Genomic DNA, 14,687 nt, shown 5'->3' with positions numbered 1-14,687 from the left:
GATGAGAAGGGGAGGGAGATTGCATAGTTCTAAAACTTTAGATGACAAATTTTTCCCTGGAAGACTTTTTTGGTTTGTTTGTTTGAACATAACTACATTGGAGCCATTTTAGAAGTGCATATCGGTTAGGCAACACACTTGAAAATGCCCCAGCTAGTTTTCTTCTTTGTGAAGAAGAAACTGGAGACCTGTTAAAGTTATGCATAAGAAAGTTTGGTTCTCGTCCTTTTGAATCTCCCCTGCTTTTATAGAGGAAAAGCATTCTGGTTCAGTCCTGCATGGAAAGAAAAGCCACACTGTGCACGATGCCTGATGAGGGTTGCACTCATCTGACAGTCCCCATTCCAATTTATAACTTCTGGCACTACTGCTTACACTGTGTAGGCACCCTTTTCCCATGTCTAAGTGAACTTGAAAGCAGCACTTTGTTTACTCTTAAATTTAGCCAAGTATTATGTTAAAAAAAAATAATCAAACTTAGTTGTACACGCAAGAGCCTGCTTCCATTCCACAGGCCAAGAATAAACCAACTTTTTTGGCATATCCTTCTTCAAAAAAAACCAACAGGATGTTTGAGATGCCTATCTTAATATTGTTAAAACAAACAAACAAACAAACTCAAATAAGTAGTCCAATAAACAGTAGTTACAGAAGGTCTTTTTGGTGTTTGTCCTGTGTCTCGGCTGATCCCCATATTCTGTGGGACATTATTGGACCTACTTAATGGTCCAGGCAGTAAATGAAAGTTCTTGAAATCTATTCACTCCATCTACTGCATTTTGTCTTGCAGCACACTGTTTTTTTCCGCACTCTCCTTCCCCGCCCCCTATTCTTTTATAGCAGACTTTAAGTTAGTGAAAAAATTAAACACTTCTTTTAAATAGTCTATTGCATGTGATAAAATACCTGGTACTACAGGTCTTTTTTTGTAACAGAAAGTTAAGATTTCTAAGATCCAATAGATCATGTGTGATTTCATTTAAAATACTTTATGAAACATTTTTTTTCTAAACAGATAATTTAATCCTTTCCCAGTGTAATATGTAATTTTTTTTTTTCTTTGCTGAAAGGTTCAAGACTGTATGCTTAAGTGTATAGGGCAAAAACTATCATCAATACTGGAAGCTGAGTAACGGCTTACGTTCAGATGTAGGATGATTCATCTTGCCACATGTAAAGAGCGTAAGGGAGAACTACCATTTTATTCCACAATCCTGAAATATGTTCTCTTTAGTTCTGTGAAAACTCTGGCTTTTCACTTTGGATCTATAAGGTATATTTATCTTCACAGAAATGAGTGTGGATATGTGGTTCCTGTACAAGCGCAGACTGTGATCTACCAGTATTTATGAAGAACACATGTACAGGAAAATGACTCTTAAGTACAAGTCATAAATTGAAATTATTATAGAATATACGTGGACAAATATACCAAGTGTGGTATCGGTAGACTGTAATTTCATCAAGTGGTTTTTCAGACTTCATAAACTATGAATGAAACATGATTGTATTGGCCTTGTAACAGGTAAAGTAAAATATAGGGTCTGGCTACTTTAAAGCGCTCATAATTCTATAGCTGGAAATAGCCTTTTGGGATATGATTAAGTCTTAAAACCTGCTCGTGATTAAAAAAATACATTTTGGTGAAAATCACATGTTCAGAAACCCTGGGAAACATTTGAGTATCCACCTCGTGAATTTTTACAATTCCCAGCTTTCTGGGTGTAAACCGCTGCGAGCTACTTCCAGCAAAAGGAAGAGAAAAGGCGCCGGTTTACTTTGAGCTTCGTCACCTCTCTGATTATTTTGTTGTTTACGACGCCTTTTGTGACTTGGACCGTGCGGGGCTTTGTTTACCGCGGGGGATGTGACAAACTGGAAGGGCTCCGGCCTGAGGCTGCATGAGGCGGCCATGCCGGCCCAGCCTGGCCCTGCGCAAACCCTCCCGCTCGCTGCGGCGACCTCTGCCCTTTTGTATCCTGTGACACTCAGCCTGTCTTTGTGCTCAAGTTTGTTCACGATGGATACGTTTCCCTCCCAATCGCATATGCCGGGAGCCCGGCAGAGCGAACAGATAAATTATTTTCAGCTGCAGGCCTAGCAGGCCGGGGCTGGGGGAGGCGGGCGGGCGAGGGGCCTGCTGGAGCGGGGGCCCCTCGGCACCACAGCCCAGCCGGACGGGGCGCAGCCGCCCACTCCCCCCGGAATATGAAAGGGGATGACTCTCGGCCTCTCAGATCCTTTTTAAATGCAAAAGAATGTAGGAAATTGCCAGATCAGTTGGTTAATCAGTGACAACTGCAGTAGGTGCACAAAAAGCACGGCCCTTAACAAGAGTAATCAGTTGCGCGGGGTGTTTTTTCAGCGCCTCAGCGGGTCGCCGCTGGCCCCACCTCTTGAATCCCCAGGCCGGTTTAGTGTCAGCTTTATAAGAGAATGTAATTGCCGGGAGATTTCGTGCTGACTGATGGTAACAACATAAGTCTTCTCCGTGGCACCACCTCCCCCCCGGCCCTGCCTGGGCCTTTTTGTTCGCCCGGCCATGGCACAGCCGCCGATCGGGTCGGCAGCTGGGGCCGAGCGAGGCCACGCTCCCGGCCTGCCGAAACAGAAAATTGTATCTGCTGCGCTTGTGCGTGTTCAAACCGCACGGAGGGTTAACGCTGAACGTGTTGCGGTCCCCCTCTATAGAGTCGTTTGCAAGATAACGCCGCTATCAAATATTTTAAAAAGTATTCCTGAAATATTTTGGTGACTGCAATTGTTTCTCTTACTTATCTAGGGCTATTTTTAGATGAACCTTCTCCTCTGCCTCACATCTGTATTTTAAACTTCTGTTGGGAGAGAGGGTGGTCGTATGACCAAAAAAGGCCTCTTAAGATTCCAGGCTACATAACACTAAAACTGAAGTGTTTCTGGCTTAGGCTTGTCCTGTCTCCTCCCATCTCGTGTCTGTAATGTACTTAAATGTAAAAAACATTTTTTTCTCTATTCCTCTGTTTACCTCATTAAAAACCTCCAAGTACGTACTTCTACTAAATGGCTATAACCTTTCTCTTTTTTTTCTTCTGGACTGGCCGGAGGCGGGGAGGTAAGAGACATTCTAAGGCGTCTTATTTAATGTTATAGGTGCTGACTTAAAATTGGCAGTGCCCCACGTTGGGAAGAGAGTTTGCAGCCCAACTGGTAGGGCGGATGCAGAAGTCATTCACCACAGGAGTGTGTGATGTAACAATGAGGCTCGGGGGGTTTGCATCAGAGTACTCCTACGTGGTGCTCTTGTGGTCTCGTATGGGAGCTCCTGTGAACTTGAATGACGTAGGATATTGTTTCCAAATGTGTGGCACAGGCTGAACTCTGGCTGGTCATTCCTGCATCAGCTGCTTGACAGCAACAAGCTGCCAAATATTCGAAGGCTGTTGTGCCCTCAGTTGCCTCTGTAAAAGCCTGTTCTTTGCCAAAGTACATGATGCATTAAGGAAATAAAATGTAGTCTGATTTCTACTTAAATATTGTATGGGAAACTTGTAGTTTCATGGATTTCTTGCCCAAAAGATGTTACTGAATAGCATTTAGCACAGATTCAAATGCTGTGACTTCTGAGGAAAGGTGGGTGAGGTTTTCACTCGCAGCCTCTCTCCTCGATTCTTAGTTTAACAAGAGATATTGACTGCCTTAAATTTGCCCCATGAAATTTCTGTAAGGATATGTTTCTTTGAAGAACCAACTGAATTTTACTAAAATAGGTGTGAAATGAAACATTTTGGAAATGATTATACCGTATTTGCTGACTCTTCCCACTGAAGGCAGAATGTTCCTGAAGTGTGTGAGGTCATTCTTTTCATACGTGCAAGTCCCTTCTCCCTTTCCCGGGGGGGGGGAATGAGATTCCTGCCGTCCTCTGATCTGATAGGAAGTATATGGACTTCATTTTTAACACAGCTGTACTGTGTGAAGTGTATACTTAGGAAAACATTCTACATAAAGAAAAAAAAATTATCTTTAAAGCATTCAGATAAACAAGTTTCTTTGGAAGTTATGGTCAGAAATTATGTTGTAATCACTTTACAGATCTGCTCTTCTATTTTGGCTAATCGATATGCAGGAGGAGTGTACCATGCATGAAGAGTTGTCTGTGACAGCAATGAGAACTAAGCATTGAACATGCCGGAAACTAGGCATGCTTCCCACGGAGGTGGTCAGGCACTTGCATAACTGTCCTGGCATCAGCAGGGCTATTCGCTCAGTAGCTAAATGACCTGAAAGGTAGAAGTCTCATCAGCTATCTTCCCCCATTTGAATGCCTTGATATGACTTTTTCTATGTTGTCAGGGTGTAATGTGTTTATGAAGTTTCTAGTGAATGTTTTCCTCCAACTCTGTTCGTAAAAGAAGAATGTGACTTTAATTGCTGTCATTTGTGCCATCTTCTTCCATGCAGCAAATGCTTAAATTACTGCCCCTAACAGCCAGCAGGAGCTTAGCAGTTTTGAAAAGCAGTTTAAATACGCAATGTTTAAATGCAGATTTAGTAGCCTAATGTTTAATCCTACATTTTGAGGCTCCAGTCTCAAAATGACCTTTGGCATGGCTTCGGTTTTTAGCATGAGAGGTCTTTTTAGCCTAGTTCTTCAAAATAGCACGGTATTTGCAGTGTTTATTGTATTGTGTTGTAGGTGCATAGTTGCATTATATAAGTAACTGTTTTGTTGTATCTGTCAAGTACTTAGGAGTTTTGTCTGACACACCAACTGATCACTGTAAAAATACCAACTCTGCATGGCACATCTCTTTTTCAAAGCTTGAAGCAAGTCAGTATTAGCTGCCTTCTCACGTTCTGTTTATTCAGTTTACTTGCTGCATGACCTTCAAGAAATGCTGCTACATTTCTTGTATAGAAGGATTGATAGTTGCATTGAAGGACCTGTTGATTTACCGAAAGTTCTTCTGCATGGTAGAATGTGAGAATGGCATTGCGGAGGGCACGTGCATCTGTGTGCTGCCCTTGCTGCGTCCTGGTCTTGAATGCTGGGATCTGCTGCTTTGGGAGCAAGGCCTTTGAAGTTCAGGTTTTAGTGTTTGCAGCCCTAGATCAGGTTGTGCGTATACAGCAGCCACTTTTGTTCCACTCATAAAAGTGGGAAGCTGCCCAAGGCTACTGAGTCCAAGTAGCTCTGAAATATTAAGTTGAGCAATGGTTAACTACTACTTAAATTTGAGGTCTAGCTGTTTAGGACTGGAATGTTGCAGACTGGAGTAAATGTAAGCTTTGTCTGTTGAGACAAGAGGGTTGTTAAGCTAATTGACTGTGTCCTGGTAGTGGGGATCATACCATTGCTTTGAACAGAAATAGTTTGTCAAGGAAGTCTTAAAGAACTATTTTGACTCTTTGGGTTCAGTCTTGTTGATGCAATCTTTCATGTTCAGGAGCAGAAAAGCTATAGAATTTTTTTAGCAGAATCTGCATAGTTTGGTTAAGATTATTTAAAAAAAAAATTCATGATCTGCTCATACATTCACACTTTCGTTCAGCAGTCTGTCTGTCTAAGTCCTGGAAAATAGTCATTGCTTCGTGAATGTCTGGTTTTGACTTACGGGATAGTAGAGGAGAAGATGCACAAATATGTATTTTTAAACTACTTAATCCAAAAAAGACTTTAAATGGAACTTTACCATGGTCAGTCTTGCTGTTAGTGGTCTGCTTTCATAGGGAAGTAAACAGTGGTGCTTAGTGAATATATCTTAGGTAGAATTATTGCTTGATGCAGGTCCTACCTTTGTTTGTATGAATTTTTTTTTTTCTTCTTTTTTTGGACCAGCCTTGAGGATTTAAGCAGAGAAATTGCATTACTTGTAGTAAAAGAAGCAAAGACAAGCTTGCAATTTATAATAAGGCTGTGACTCTCATGACTTGCTTAACTATCTAGAAGGCATCTATCCTGTTAGTGGAGGGCGTTGAGAGCTTACTAGGTAATTCCAGTATTGACTGTTTTCCTATCAAAAAGTCAGTTAATTCATTTTGATAGGGCTTTATCTGCTACCGTCTTTCATTCTTCAACATGTTCTGTTAGTCATATATCACATCAGAGGTTTGACTTCTATTTGGGTAAGTAGAATAAAGTTTGTGACAGCACAACTCCTGACTGTAAAGGGCTGCAGTCATTACATTTAAGGCTAAAAAACTACAGTTTTGAGATATCTTCTCAAAGACATTGTCATGCTGTGCTTTTCAAGCCTAATAGCTTTAGCACCAACAGCTCAAACATTAAATCAATTCACACTTCAGATAAAAATGCAGAACTAAAATCATAAATAGTGGCAAACAGTGTTTTTGTTTTTAATTTAGGTGATGGATTTGTTTGCATACAAACTACATCATAAACTTCGAGGTTACTTTTCTTTGTAAAGAGTGTGTATGCTCCGGAAGCCAGGCGAGGTCTAGGTTCCATAGCATGTCTCCTTCATTTTAAGGGACCTTCCCTATCCCAAACCTACAAACTGGGGTGGAGTCAGCTGGGCAGAATTAAAGTGTGTTTAATTAAACCTTACCCTTTCCTAACTTGCTTTTTGGTATATGGTGGTAGGTCCTAACTACTGTTAGCCAATGTTGACTGTTACCGGTGGCTGACTCTCACTTGAATTTTACGGGAAGCCTGTCAGCTGATGAACAGTAAGTGCGATTCCAATGTGTGCTTGATGCTTGTAACCATGTTTCTGGAGATGCTCTGTTAGCTTGGCTGTAACAGATAGTGAAGAGTTTTCAGTTATTTTTTGTTGCAAAGTTTCTTTCATTAGTGTTTCAGGAGAGTAGAGTGTGCTTGTCTTCAAAAATGTTTCTTTTAGTAGGCATGATCTATATAATAAAATGAGTGAAAAATCTTACCTGTTCTTAATTCTGTGTCTGTAAATAGGTTAGCTGATGGGTGAGCTCCTCTACTTGGCTCAGGTTTGATACTGCTCAGATTACGTCAGTGGTTGGGAGGTGACAGTGTCTGTGCACTATGCTTTTTAGCACTTCCAAGCAAAGAGACTTCTGTTAGATAGAGACTCTTGGTACACACTGATGTCCAGCTTTGCCAGCTCCTGATGGCAGCATGTGTCAAAGGTAGCAGTGTCAGAAGTCCTTGAGCAATCTGAAATGACTGAAGAGATCTTCACCACGGCAGAGTGGTCTGCTCTGGGAGCCGTCTAATGCAGAAAGCTTGTTTTGGTGAAGGAGGCTCCTTCTCACCTTGTTGTTGTGACTTCCGTATACTGTGCTTTAATAAACTGATTGAGGTGGTAAATCTTACAGATGGCTTCTACTTAATAAAGAAAACGAAATCAAAAGAAATAGATATTAGCAATATGAAGATAGCCTATAGGAATTTCTATTTAATATTCATATTTAATCCCCAAGTAATTTAGAAATATAAGTGTTAATATCCCATCCAAGCACAGAAGAGATTTAAGAGTGTGGTTTTAAAGGTGACATTCAAATGCTATTTTAAGAGGAGTGATAAATGCTTGTGCTTTTCCTTTTGCCCTCTGTTTCATGCTGTAGAAGGTCCTGCTGACTGACAATGGCTACAAGAAGTGTAATAAATGTGCTGATATTTTCTCCCTAAAACTTGTCTGGGACAAATTGCCTTCAGTTAAAATAGTCTGGCCTGGCATTTTGCATCCAAAGTGACTGAAAGCATCCCTCCTCCGCAACAAAGTGTGAGATGCAGAAGTACAAACTTGTAAATCTTATTTTCTTTGATCACTAAGAACAAGTTGGTATCTGCAAGGACAGTTGCTACTGAATTACAACAAAGATGGAAAAATAGTTGTTTTTATTTGCTACGTGGATGGTCTGACTATCGCCGTGAAGTTTATTTTGAGATACGAGGCATAGCATTTTAAATCCTGATCTTAAGAAGGAATGATAGCATTAGACTAGTTTCGTTCATAATAAACAGATGCAAACAAAATCTTTCGAGCTGTTGCAGGGAGAGGATGGGGGACACATTTCAGGACATGCCAGTCTTGATGTGAAAAACCTAAGCAGGCACTTTTCTGAACTACTCTGTTACTGTGTGTTTCTTTTTGTGTGTACCTTGTTAGGTTAGCACTTTATTATTTCAATTCTTTTTCCATTACTAGTTGTCCTGAATGAGTTTTCAAGACCGTAATTCTGGAGAGAACAAAACTTCAGCGTGGTCTTCTAGCGTGCTGTAGTTGCAATTAGTAGCATGATTGCCTGAAGATGAATAATGAACTCCAATGATGGTGTTCCCTGCTATCATCATGAGAGAGATTAGGATATGCATTGAGAAATCTACCCTATCATAGAATGGAGCTTTTGAATTTAATTTTCTTCCATAAATTGAACATACAGTTTTGCTTAAATGGGAGGAAGTGACATGTCTTTCAGTTTACAACTTCATTAAATGAAGATAAATAGTGTGTTTAATTTTTATTTATTTTTACTTCCTAAATGTTAAAACTTGGTGTTTGACATGTTTCAGAGGGACACCTCTGTGTGTGTTTGAAAAATCTGTTGTCCGTATAACTAACTTTAGTGTGTCGTAGGACTTGGTGCTTCTGCTTGCTCATCTGATTGCACAGCTCAAGGGAATAAGGTTAAGGACATGCTGCTGGTAACTAGAGCGTTTTCAGGGCTTTAGTTCGGCAGATGGGCTGCTTGGCTATATTCATACATCTGCCTACCTGCTGTGGCAGCTGCTGCTGCTGCATGTTGTGTTCTTTTGTTCTGTTCCATCCAAGAAAGGAGCACTAGGAAGTGTAGTGAATGGATTAATTTAAGGTTAAGATTAGTGTTTTGCTTGCTTCCTAACTCTCTGTGATAATAAAGCTTCTGATAAAGCTAATGAATCCTTCATAAAGTGAAGTAGATTTTTTAAGATGTATTTCAGGGGCTGAAACTAGCTAGCATTGTCTAAAAAACAGTCAAAAGTGTTTTCTTTATATCACCTGACGTTATTTGTTTCAATATCTTCCTCTCTTTCTCCCCCTTCCCCCACTTTTTCTAGGAGCAGTAACCAGACTTTGCCTGACACTGCGTGGTCCAAAAGAATTAAGGAAATATGGAATGACATGAAGGAGATTAGTTGAGGATTAAAGGCTTTGAGGACAAAACACCTCGCCGAGGTGAAGCACAGACTAGCATTCTAGTTGTAGCTCCGAGGAGCTGTGTGCTGAAAAAAGATGGCAGATCCAGGAATGATGAGTCTGTTTGGAGAAGATGGGAATATTTTCAGTGAAGGGTTGGAAGGTCTTGGAGAATGTGGATATCCTGAAAATACAGTAAATCCTATGGGGCAGCAAATGCCCATGGATCAAGGATTTCCCTCTTTACAGTCATCTCTTCATCATCCCCCTGCAAATCAAAATCAAGCCAAGTTGACCCATTTTGATCACTATAATCAATATGAACAGCAGAAAATGCACCTGATGGATCAGCCGAACAGGATGATAAGCAATGCCCCTGGGAATGGTATAGCGTCTCCTCATTCACAGTATCACAACCCTCCGGTTCCTCAGGTTCCTCATGGCAGTGGTGCTGGTGGTCAGATGGGGGTCTATCCCAGCATGCAGAACGAAAGACATGGGCAACCCTTCGTAGACAGTGGCTCCATGTGGGGACCACGGGCAGTTCAAGTGCCAGACCAGATAAGAGCACCATACCAACAGCAACAGCAGCAGCAACCGCAGCCGACACAGCCTCCACAGGCACCCTCTGGACCCCCTGGGCAGGGCCATCCTCAGCACATGCAGCAGATGGGAAACTACATGGCTCGTGGTGATTTTTCAATGCAGCAGCACGGTCAGCCGCAACAGCAGAGGATGAACCAGTTTTCTCAAGGCCAAGAAGGCCTCAATCAGGGAAACCCTTTCATTGCCACCTCAGGACCTGGCCACTTGTCTCATGTGCCCCAGCAGAATCCCAGTATGGCACCTTCATTGCGACACTCAGTCCAGCAATTTCACCACCATCCCCCCACTGCTCTCCATGGAGAATCAGTAGCCCACAGTCCCAGATTCTCCCCTAATCCTCCCCAGCAGGGTGCTGTTAGGCCGCAAACACTTAATTTTAGTTCTCGGAGCCAGACGGTACCCTCACCTACTATAAACAACTCAGGGCAGTATTCTCGATATCCTTACAGTAACCTTAATCAGGGATTAGTTAATAATACAGGGATGAATCAGAATTTAGGCCTTACGAATAACACTCCAATGAATCAGTCTGTACCAAGATACCCAAATGCGGTCGGATTTCCATCAAACAGTGGTCAGGGACTAATGCACCAGCAGCCCATCCACCCTAGTGGCTCACTTAACCAAATGAACACACAAACTATGCACCCTTCACAGCCTCAGGGAACTTATGCCTCTCCACCTCCCATGTCACCTATGAAAGCAATGAGTAATCCAGCAGGTACACCTCCTCCACAGGTTAGACCTGGTAGTGCTGGAATACCAATGGAAGTTGGCAGTTATCCAAATATACCCCATCCTCAGCCGTCACACCAGCCCCCTGGTGCCATGGGAATTGGACAAAGGAATATGGGCCCCCGAAACATGCAGCAGAATCGTCCATTTATGGGTATGTCTTCAACAACACGGGAGATGGGTGGGCACATGAGACCAAATGGTTGTCCAGGTGTTGGCCTTGCAGATCCACAAGCAATACAAGAGCGACTAATATCTGGCCAGCAGCTTCCTAGTCAACAGCAGTCTTTTCAACAGCAAATGCCAACCTGTCCTCCCATGCAGCCTCATCCAGGGATACATCATCAGTCTTCACCACCCCCACATCCTCATCATCAGCCTTGGGCACAGCTTCACCAGTCACCACAAAACACACCACAAAAAGTGCCTGTCCTTCAGGTAAGCTACTTCCAATGAGTAGAAAATGTTTTAAATTAACTGTAAATGCATTTCAGGATACACAAGATCTGTGGTTTTAAAATAGTTGCCTCTGATTCCCCTGTTTGTTGCTGGTTATGTGGCTTTCTTGGTGCACAGAAGCGAAGGTAAAACAAGGCTCAGGTAGCTGATTAATGTCCTTACAGTAATTTTTACAGGATAACATTATGGATAGACCAAAATACAATACAGCCACAGGACAAGCTGAATAACTACTCATAGTGGCTCCTTTGAGGGGGAAATGGAAAGCATGCGTGAGCATTGTCATGTTAAACTATTAATTTTTGTATTTGCAACTTGGAGAAAGAAATGTGTCTTCTGATGGGTTTGTTTTGGTCAAACCAAGGGTTTTCTTCAAATCCTAAGGGAATGTGTTGTGGTTTCAAGTTAAAGCTGAAATTTTTATATGTGAAAAAATTTCCAGGATGAACTTCTTCAGCATTAAGTAATGCAACTGAGAAGTGATGGGGCAACAGTTTATGCAAGGAGAAGACAGCAGACGTGAATTATAGTCTGAAATCAAATCTTCTGAGGCTTAAATGAAATCTTGAATAGGATAGAAGTTTTATTTTACTGAGGCTCTGATCTGCTGGATTTCAATGCAAATGTATTACTTCCATGTCATTTTTCAATTAAAAGCTCAAAACAGTGAAACATCTTGATCCTCTGTAGCTTAGCAGGTTTGACTATGTGCTATGTTAAGCTTCAGCTGAAAAAGTGCCTTTTGGGATCTTCACATTTACCATTGTTTGCCTCTGGCACTATCAGTCATCATTCAAGAGGTTTTGGTACTGAATGAATAGGTGGTCAAGATATTGGAGGTTTAATTTTTTATTTATTAAAAAAAACAACCAACCAAACAAAAAAAAACCAGCCAGTAATTAATGCCAAGTAGCTCTGCACATAAATATTTGGAGACAATTGTTGGAATGCAGTCATAATGATACGATGCTACAATAATAAATCATAAAAACAGCTGTCCTAGCCAGTGTCCCAGGCCTGTGCGGAAAGCAGCTGCTCAGCAGTCCCGTCCACTGCTGCCTGCCGGCTGCTTCTGTTAGCCGCCCCGCACAGCGTGAGGTGGGTCTGGGAATCAGATGTATGCGCTGCAGAGAGGCAGCTGACAAGGAGTGGTAGATGGAGCAGCTCAGCAGCTGGGAGAGCCTTCCACATTCCCCATGGAAGTGGGGGGGGGGGGGGGGGAGTGCTGGAGGTGCCGAAGGGTGGGGAAGCCCTGGGAGGGAGGTCGGGGACTAGGCAGGGCAAGGGGAAGGACACTGTCTTTCTGGGAGAGAGGAGGAAGCTCTCCTCTTGAAGGAGCAAAAAAAAATCTTCCTCTCCCCTGCCCCTCTCAAAATTGGTGTGAAATTTTATATGAGTTGGCTTTACTTCTCCCTCCACCTCCCCACACAGACTGTGTTTGGAGAACTTAGATTACAGTTACCGCATGCACATGGAGTTGTGTTCCTTCCTGAGGTCTTGACAGTCCGTCTTTGTGTTACCGACTGCGTGGGTAAGCAGGATGAAAAAGGAGATAACTCAAGTCTACATGAAAAAACCCAAGAGAATGAGCAGATACTTGGAAAGGGGGTAATGACAGCATGGAGAAATCAGTGCAGGAAGACTGGGGATCAGAAAAAGAAGTAGAAGATGTGGTTTTTACCCTAAAGATGAGGGCTGGCACATCTAGAAGAAAAAATTTGAAAGAAAATCGTAGAAATGGTAACATAAGACTTTAAGATATTAAGGGAAGAAAAACCAGCACCACTGGGGTCTTTCAGAACTAATGGAGGTGGGGGTCTGGGACTTGACATCGGCTGTGCCCTAAAGCTGTGATGTTCTTCACTGGCATTAATTCCTTGTTTTCATCCAGTAAACTGTTTTTTGGCAGCAAGAAGTGGTTTGGGAGGAGAAAGTTTACTTGTAGAATGGACAGGCTTGTTAAATGTTCTTGAGATATTCATTTCCCTTTAATCAGTGAAGAGATAAAATGCAGGCAGCTCAACCCTTAAATGAGCTATGCAACGTATTACAAAGTTCTGAACTGCACATGAAAAGTTTGAACAAAGGTAAGTGCTGAAACAAAATAATTAAAAGAAAACCACATGGTAACTCGAGTTTTATTTGATTAAAATCAGTAATTTAAGCAGTTGTAGCTAGCCAAGTAGCTTCTCTGTTAGCCTACTTCTGTTAAGTTTTTATTTGGTAAAAGTTATTGTTAACATACTCTTCCATTTAATAATTGAGAGCTGACTGTAGTAGTGAAACTCTTGACAGGCAGGCATTTCCCCCTTGAAAACTGTTTGGATTGAAATAAATATTGCTCAAGTCAACGAAAACTCAGCTCCTCCCCAGCCCCTGGGGAAAAATGCAGATGTGAGAAACCCCTGCTCCTAAGACTGAATACAGAATTTGTAGCTCTCCTGTCTGTGTCGTGGTTTTCCCTTCCCGTGAGTTGGCAGAAAACTCCTCACTGAAGAACAGTTATTTAAATGCTGGTTTGTTTTTATTTGTATAAAATGAATCAACAAAATGAATATAGTCAGTGAAATGGAAATCGCTATGTACTTTTAAATCAACAGAAGCCATGTTACTAATTATTTTTCAGTGATTTGAAGCTAGCCTTATCATGGGAAGGCTGTAATACTTGTGGTTAACCAAATTACTGTTTTGTTTTTAGATATGTTGGAAGGAAAGTGAAGTTCTTTTGCTTTTAACTTGGAAAAAATTGCCATGTTGATTCTGGGGCTTGTTATTTCTTTTTTGTGTGCAAAACTGCAAATTGTTTTGGCTGGGTGATAGAACTGGTGATTGACAGTTCAGCTGGTTTAGATTAATAGCTGAATACTAGACATGGTTATTAGGACCTTGTTAGCAGTGAGTTGCTGGCTTCAGTGGAGTTTGATAGATTCGTAAGAACCACAGTGGTGCTGGGCTGTTCAGTGTGCTTGGTTTTTCAAGCCCTCTTTTGAAATGTTCTTCACCAAAGGCTTTTGGAAGAGCTCGGTGGCTGTGGGCTGGGGAGGTGGGTTCTGCTGTGGCTGGCTAATTGGACAAGGGGGAAAGCAGAGGGTACGAGCAGCTTGCTTGATTCCATGGTGGAGGCATCTGTATTGGGCTTATGAGCTTGTGCTCTTCAAAATACTCATAAATGATCTGAAAAAGAGTGAAAAGTCAGATGGCAAAGTTTGCTGCTGCTGTTAACGTACTCAAAGCTGAGTGCCAGGTGCAGATGTGGTGAAGAGCCTAACAATAATGAAACTAAATAATTAAAAATACAACAGGAATGTCAGTTGCTTGGCTGTAAACTGTGTGAGTCAAGGCATGGCCAGGGGAGGGTTAGATTGGATATTAGGAAAAATTTCTTCACTGACAGGGTTGTCAAGCATTGGAACAGGCTGCCCAGGGAAGTGGTGGAGTCACCATCGCTGGAGGTATTTAAAAGATGTGTAGATGTGGCACTTAGGGACATGGTGGACTTGGCAGTGTTAGGTTTATGATTTGACTCGATCCGAAAGGTCTTTTCCAACCTAGATGGTTTTATGATTCCATGCTGCCTGGGTAGTGAAATGGCAGGCAAAAACCTCTTACGAACAGGGTCTCGGTGTTAGATGGCTATCTGAAAACATGCTATGACAGTCAAAGAAATAAAACTGTAGGAATTGTTATGGAAGTAGTAGAGAGCAAAACAAAGATTGTGATGTTGCAACATTTATGCATGGTATGCTGATGCAGCAAGTGCTGTGCAGCTGTGGGTCCCTTCATCAGGCCTCA

At 42.0% G+C, this 14,687-nt stretch overlaps 1 protein-coding gene across 2 annotated transcripts in view; it reads left to right on the top strand.

Moving 5' to 3' along the window:
• Positions 1 to 9,191: 9,191 nt before the first annotated feature.
• CHD7 (chromodomain helicase DNA binding protein 7) overlaps positions 9,192 to 14,687 on the top strand; it is a gene marked incomplete at its 5' end in the record, with an annotated part of 92,505 nt that continues 87,009 nt past the window's right edge. For both annotated transcript variants that reach the window (XM_081996607.1, XM_081996606.1), the window contains one exon: positions 9,192 to 10,874. In XM_081996607.1, coding sequence (XP_081852733.1) covers positions 9,192 to 10,874 — 1,683 coding nt within the window. The remainder of the gene's footprint in view (positions 10,875 to 14,687) is intronic.

This window comes from Phaethon aethereus (genome assembly GCF_964289735.1).
Source record: "Phaethon aethereus genome assembly, chromosome: 2".
Taxonomy (NCBI): Eukaryota; Metazoa; Chordata; class Aves; order Phaethontiformes; family Phaethontidae; genus Phaethon; species Phaethon aethereus.
This window is presented reverse-complemented; position numbering and strand designations above follow the sequence as displayed.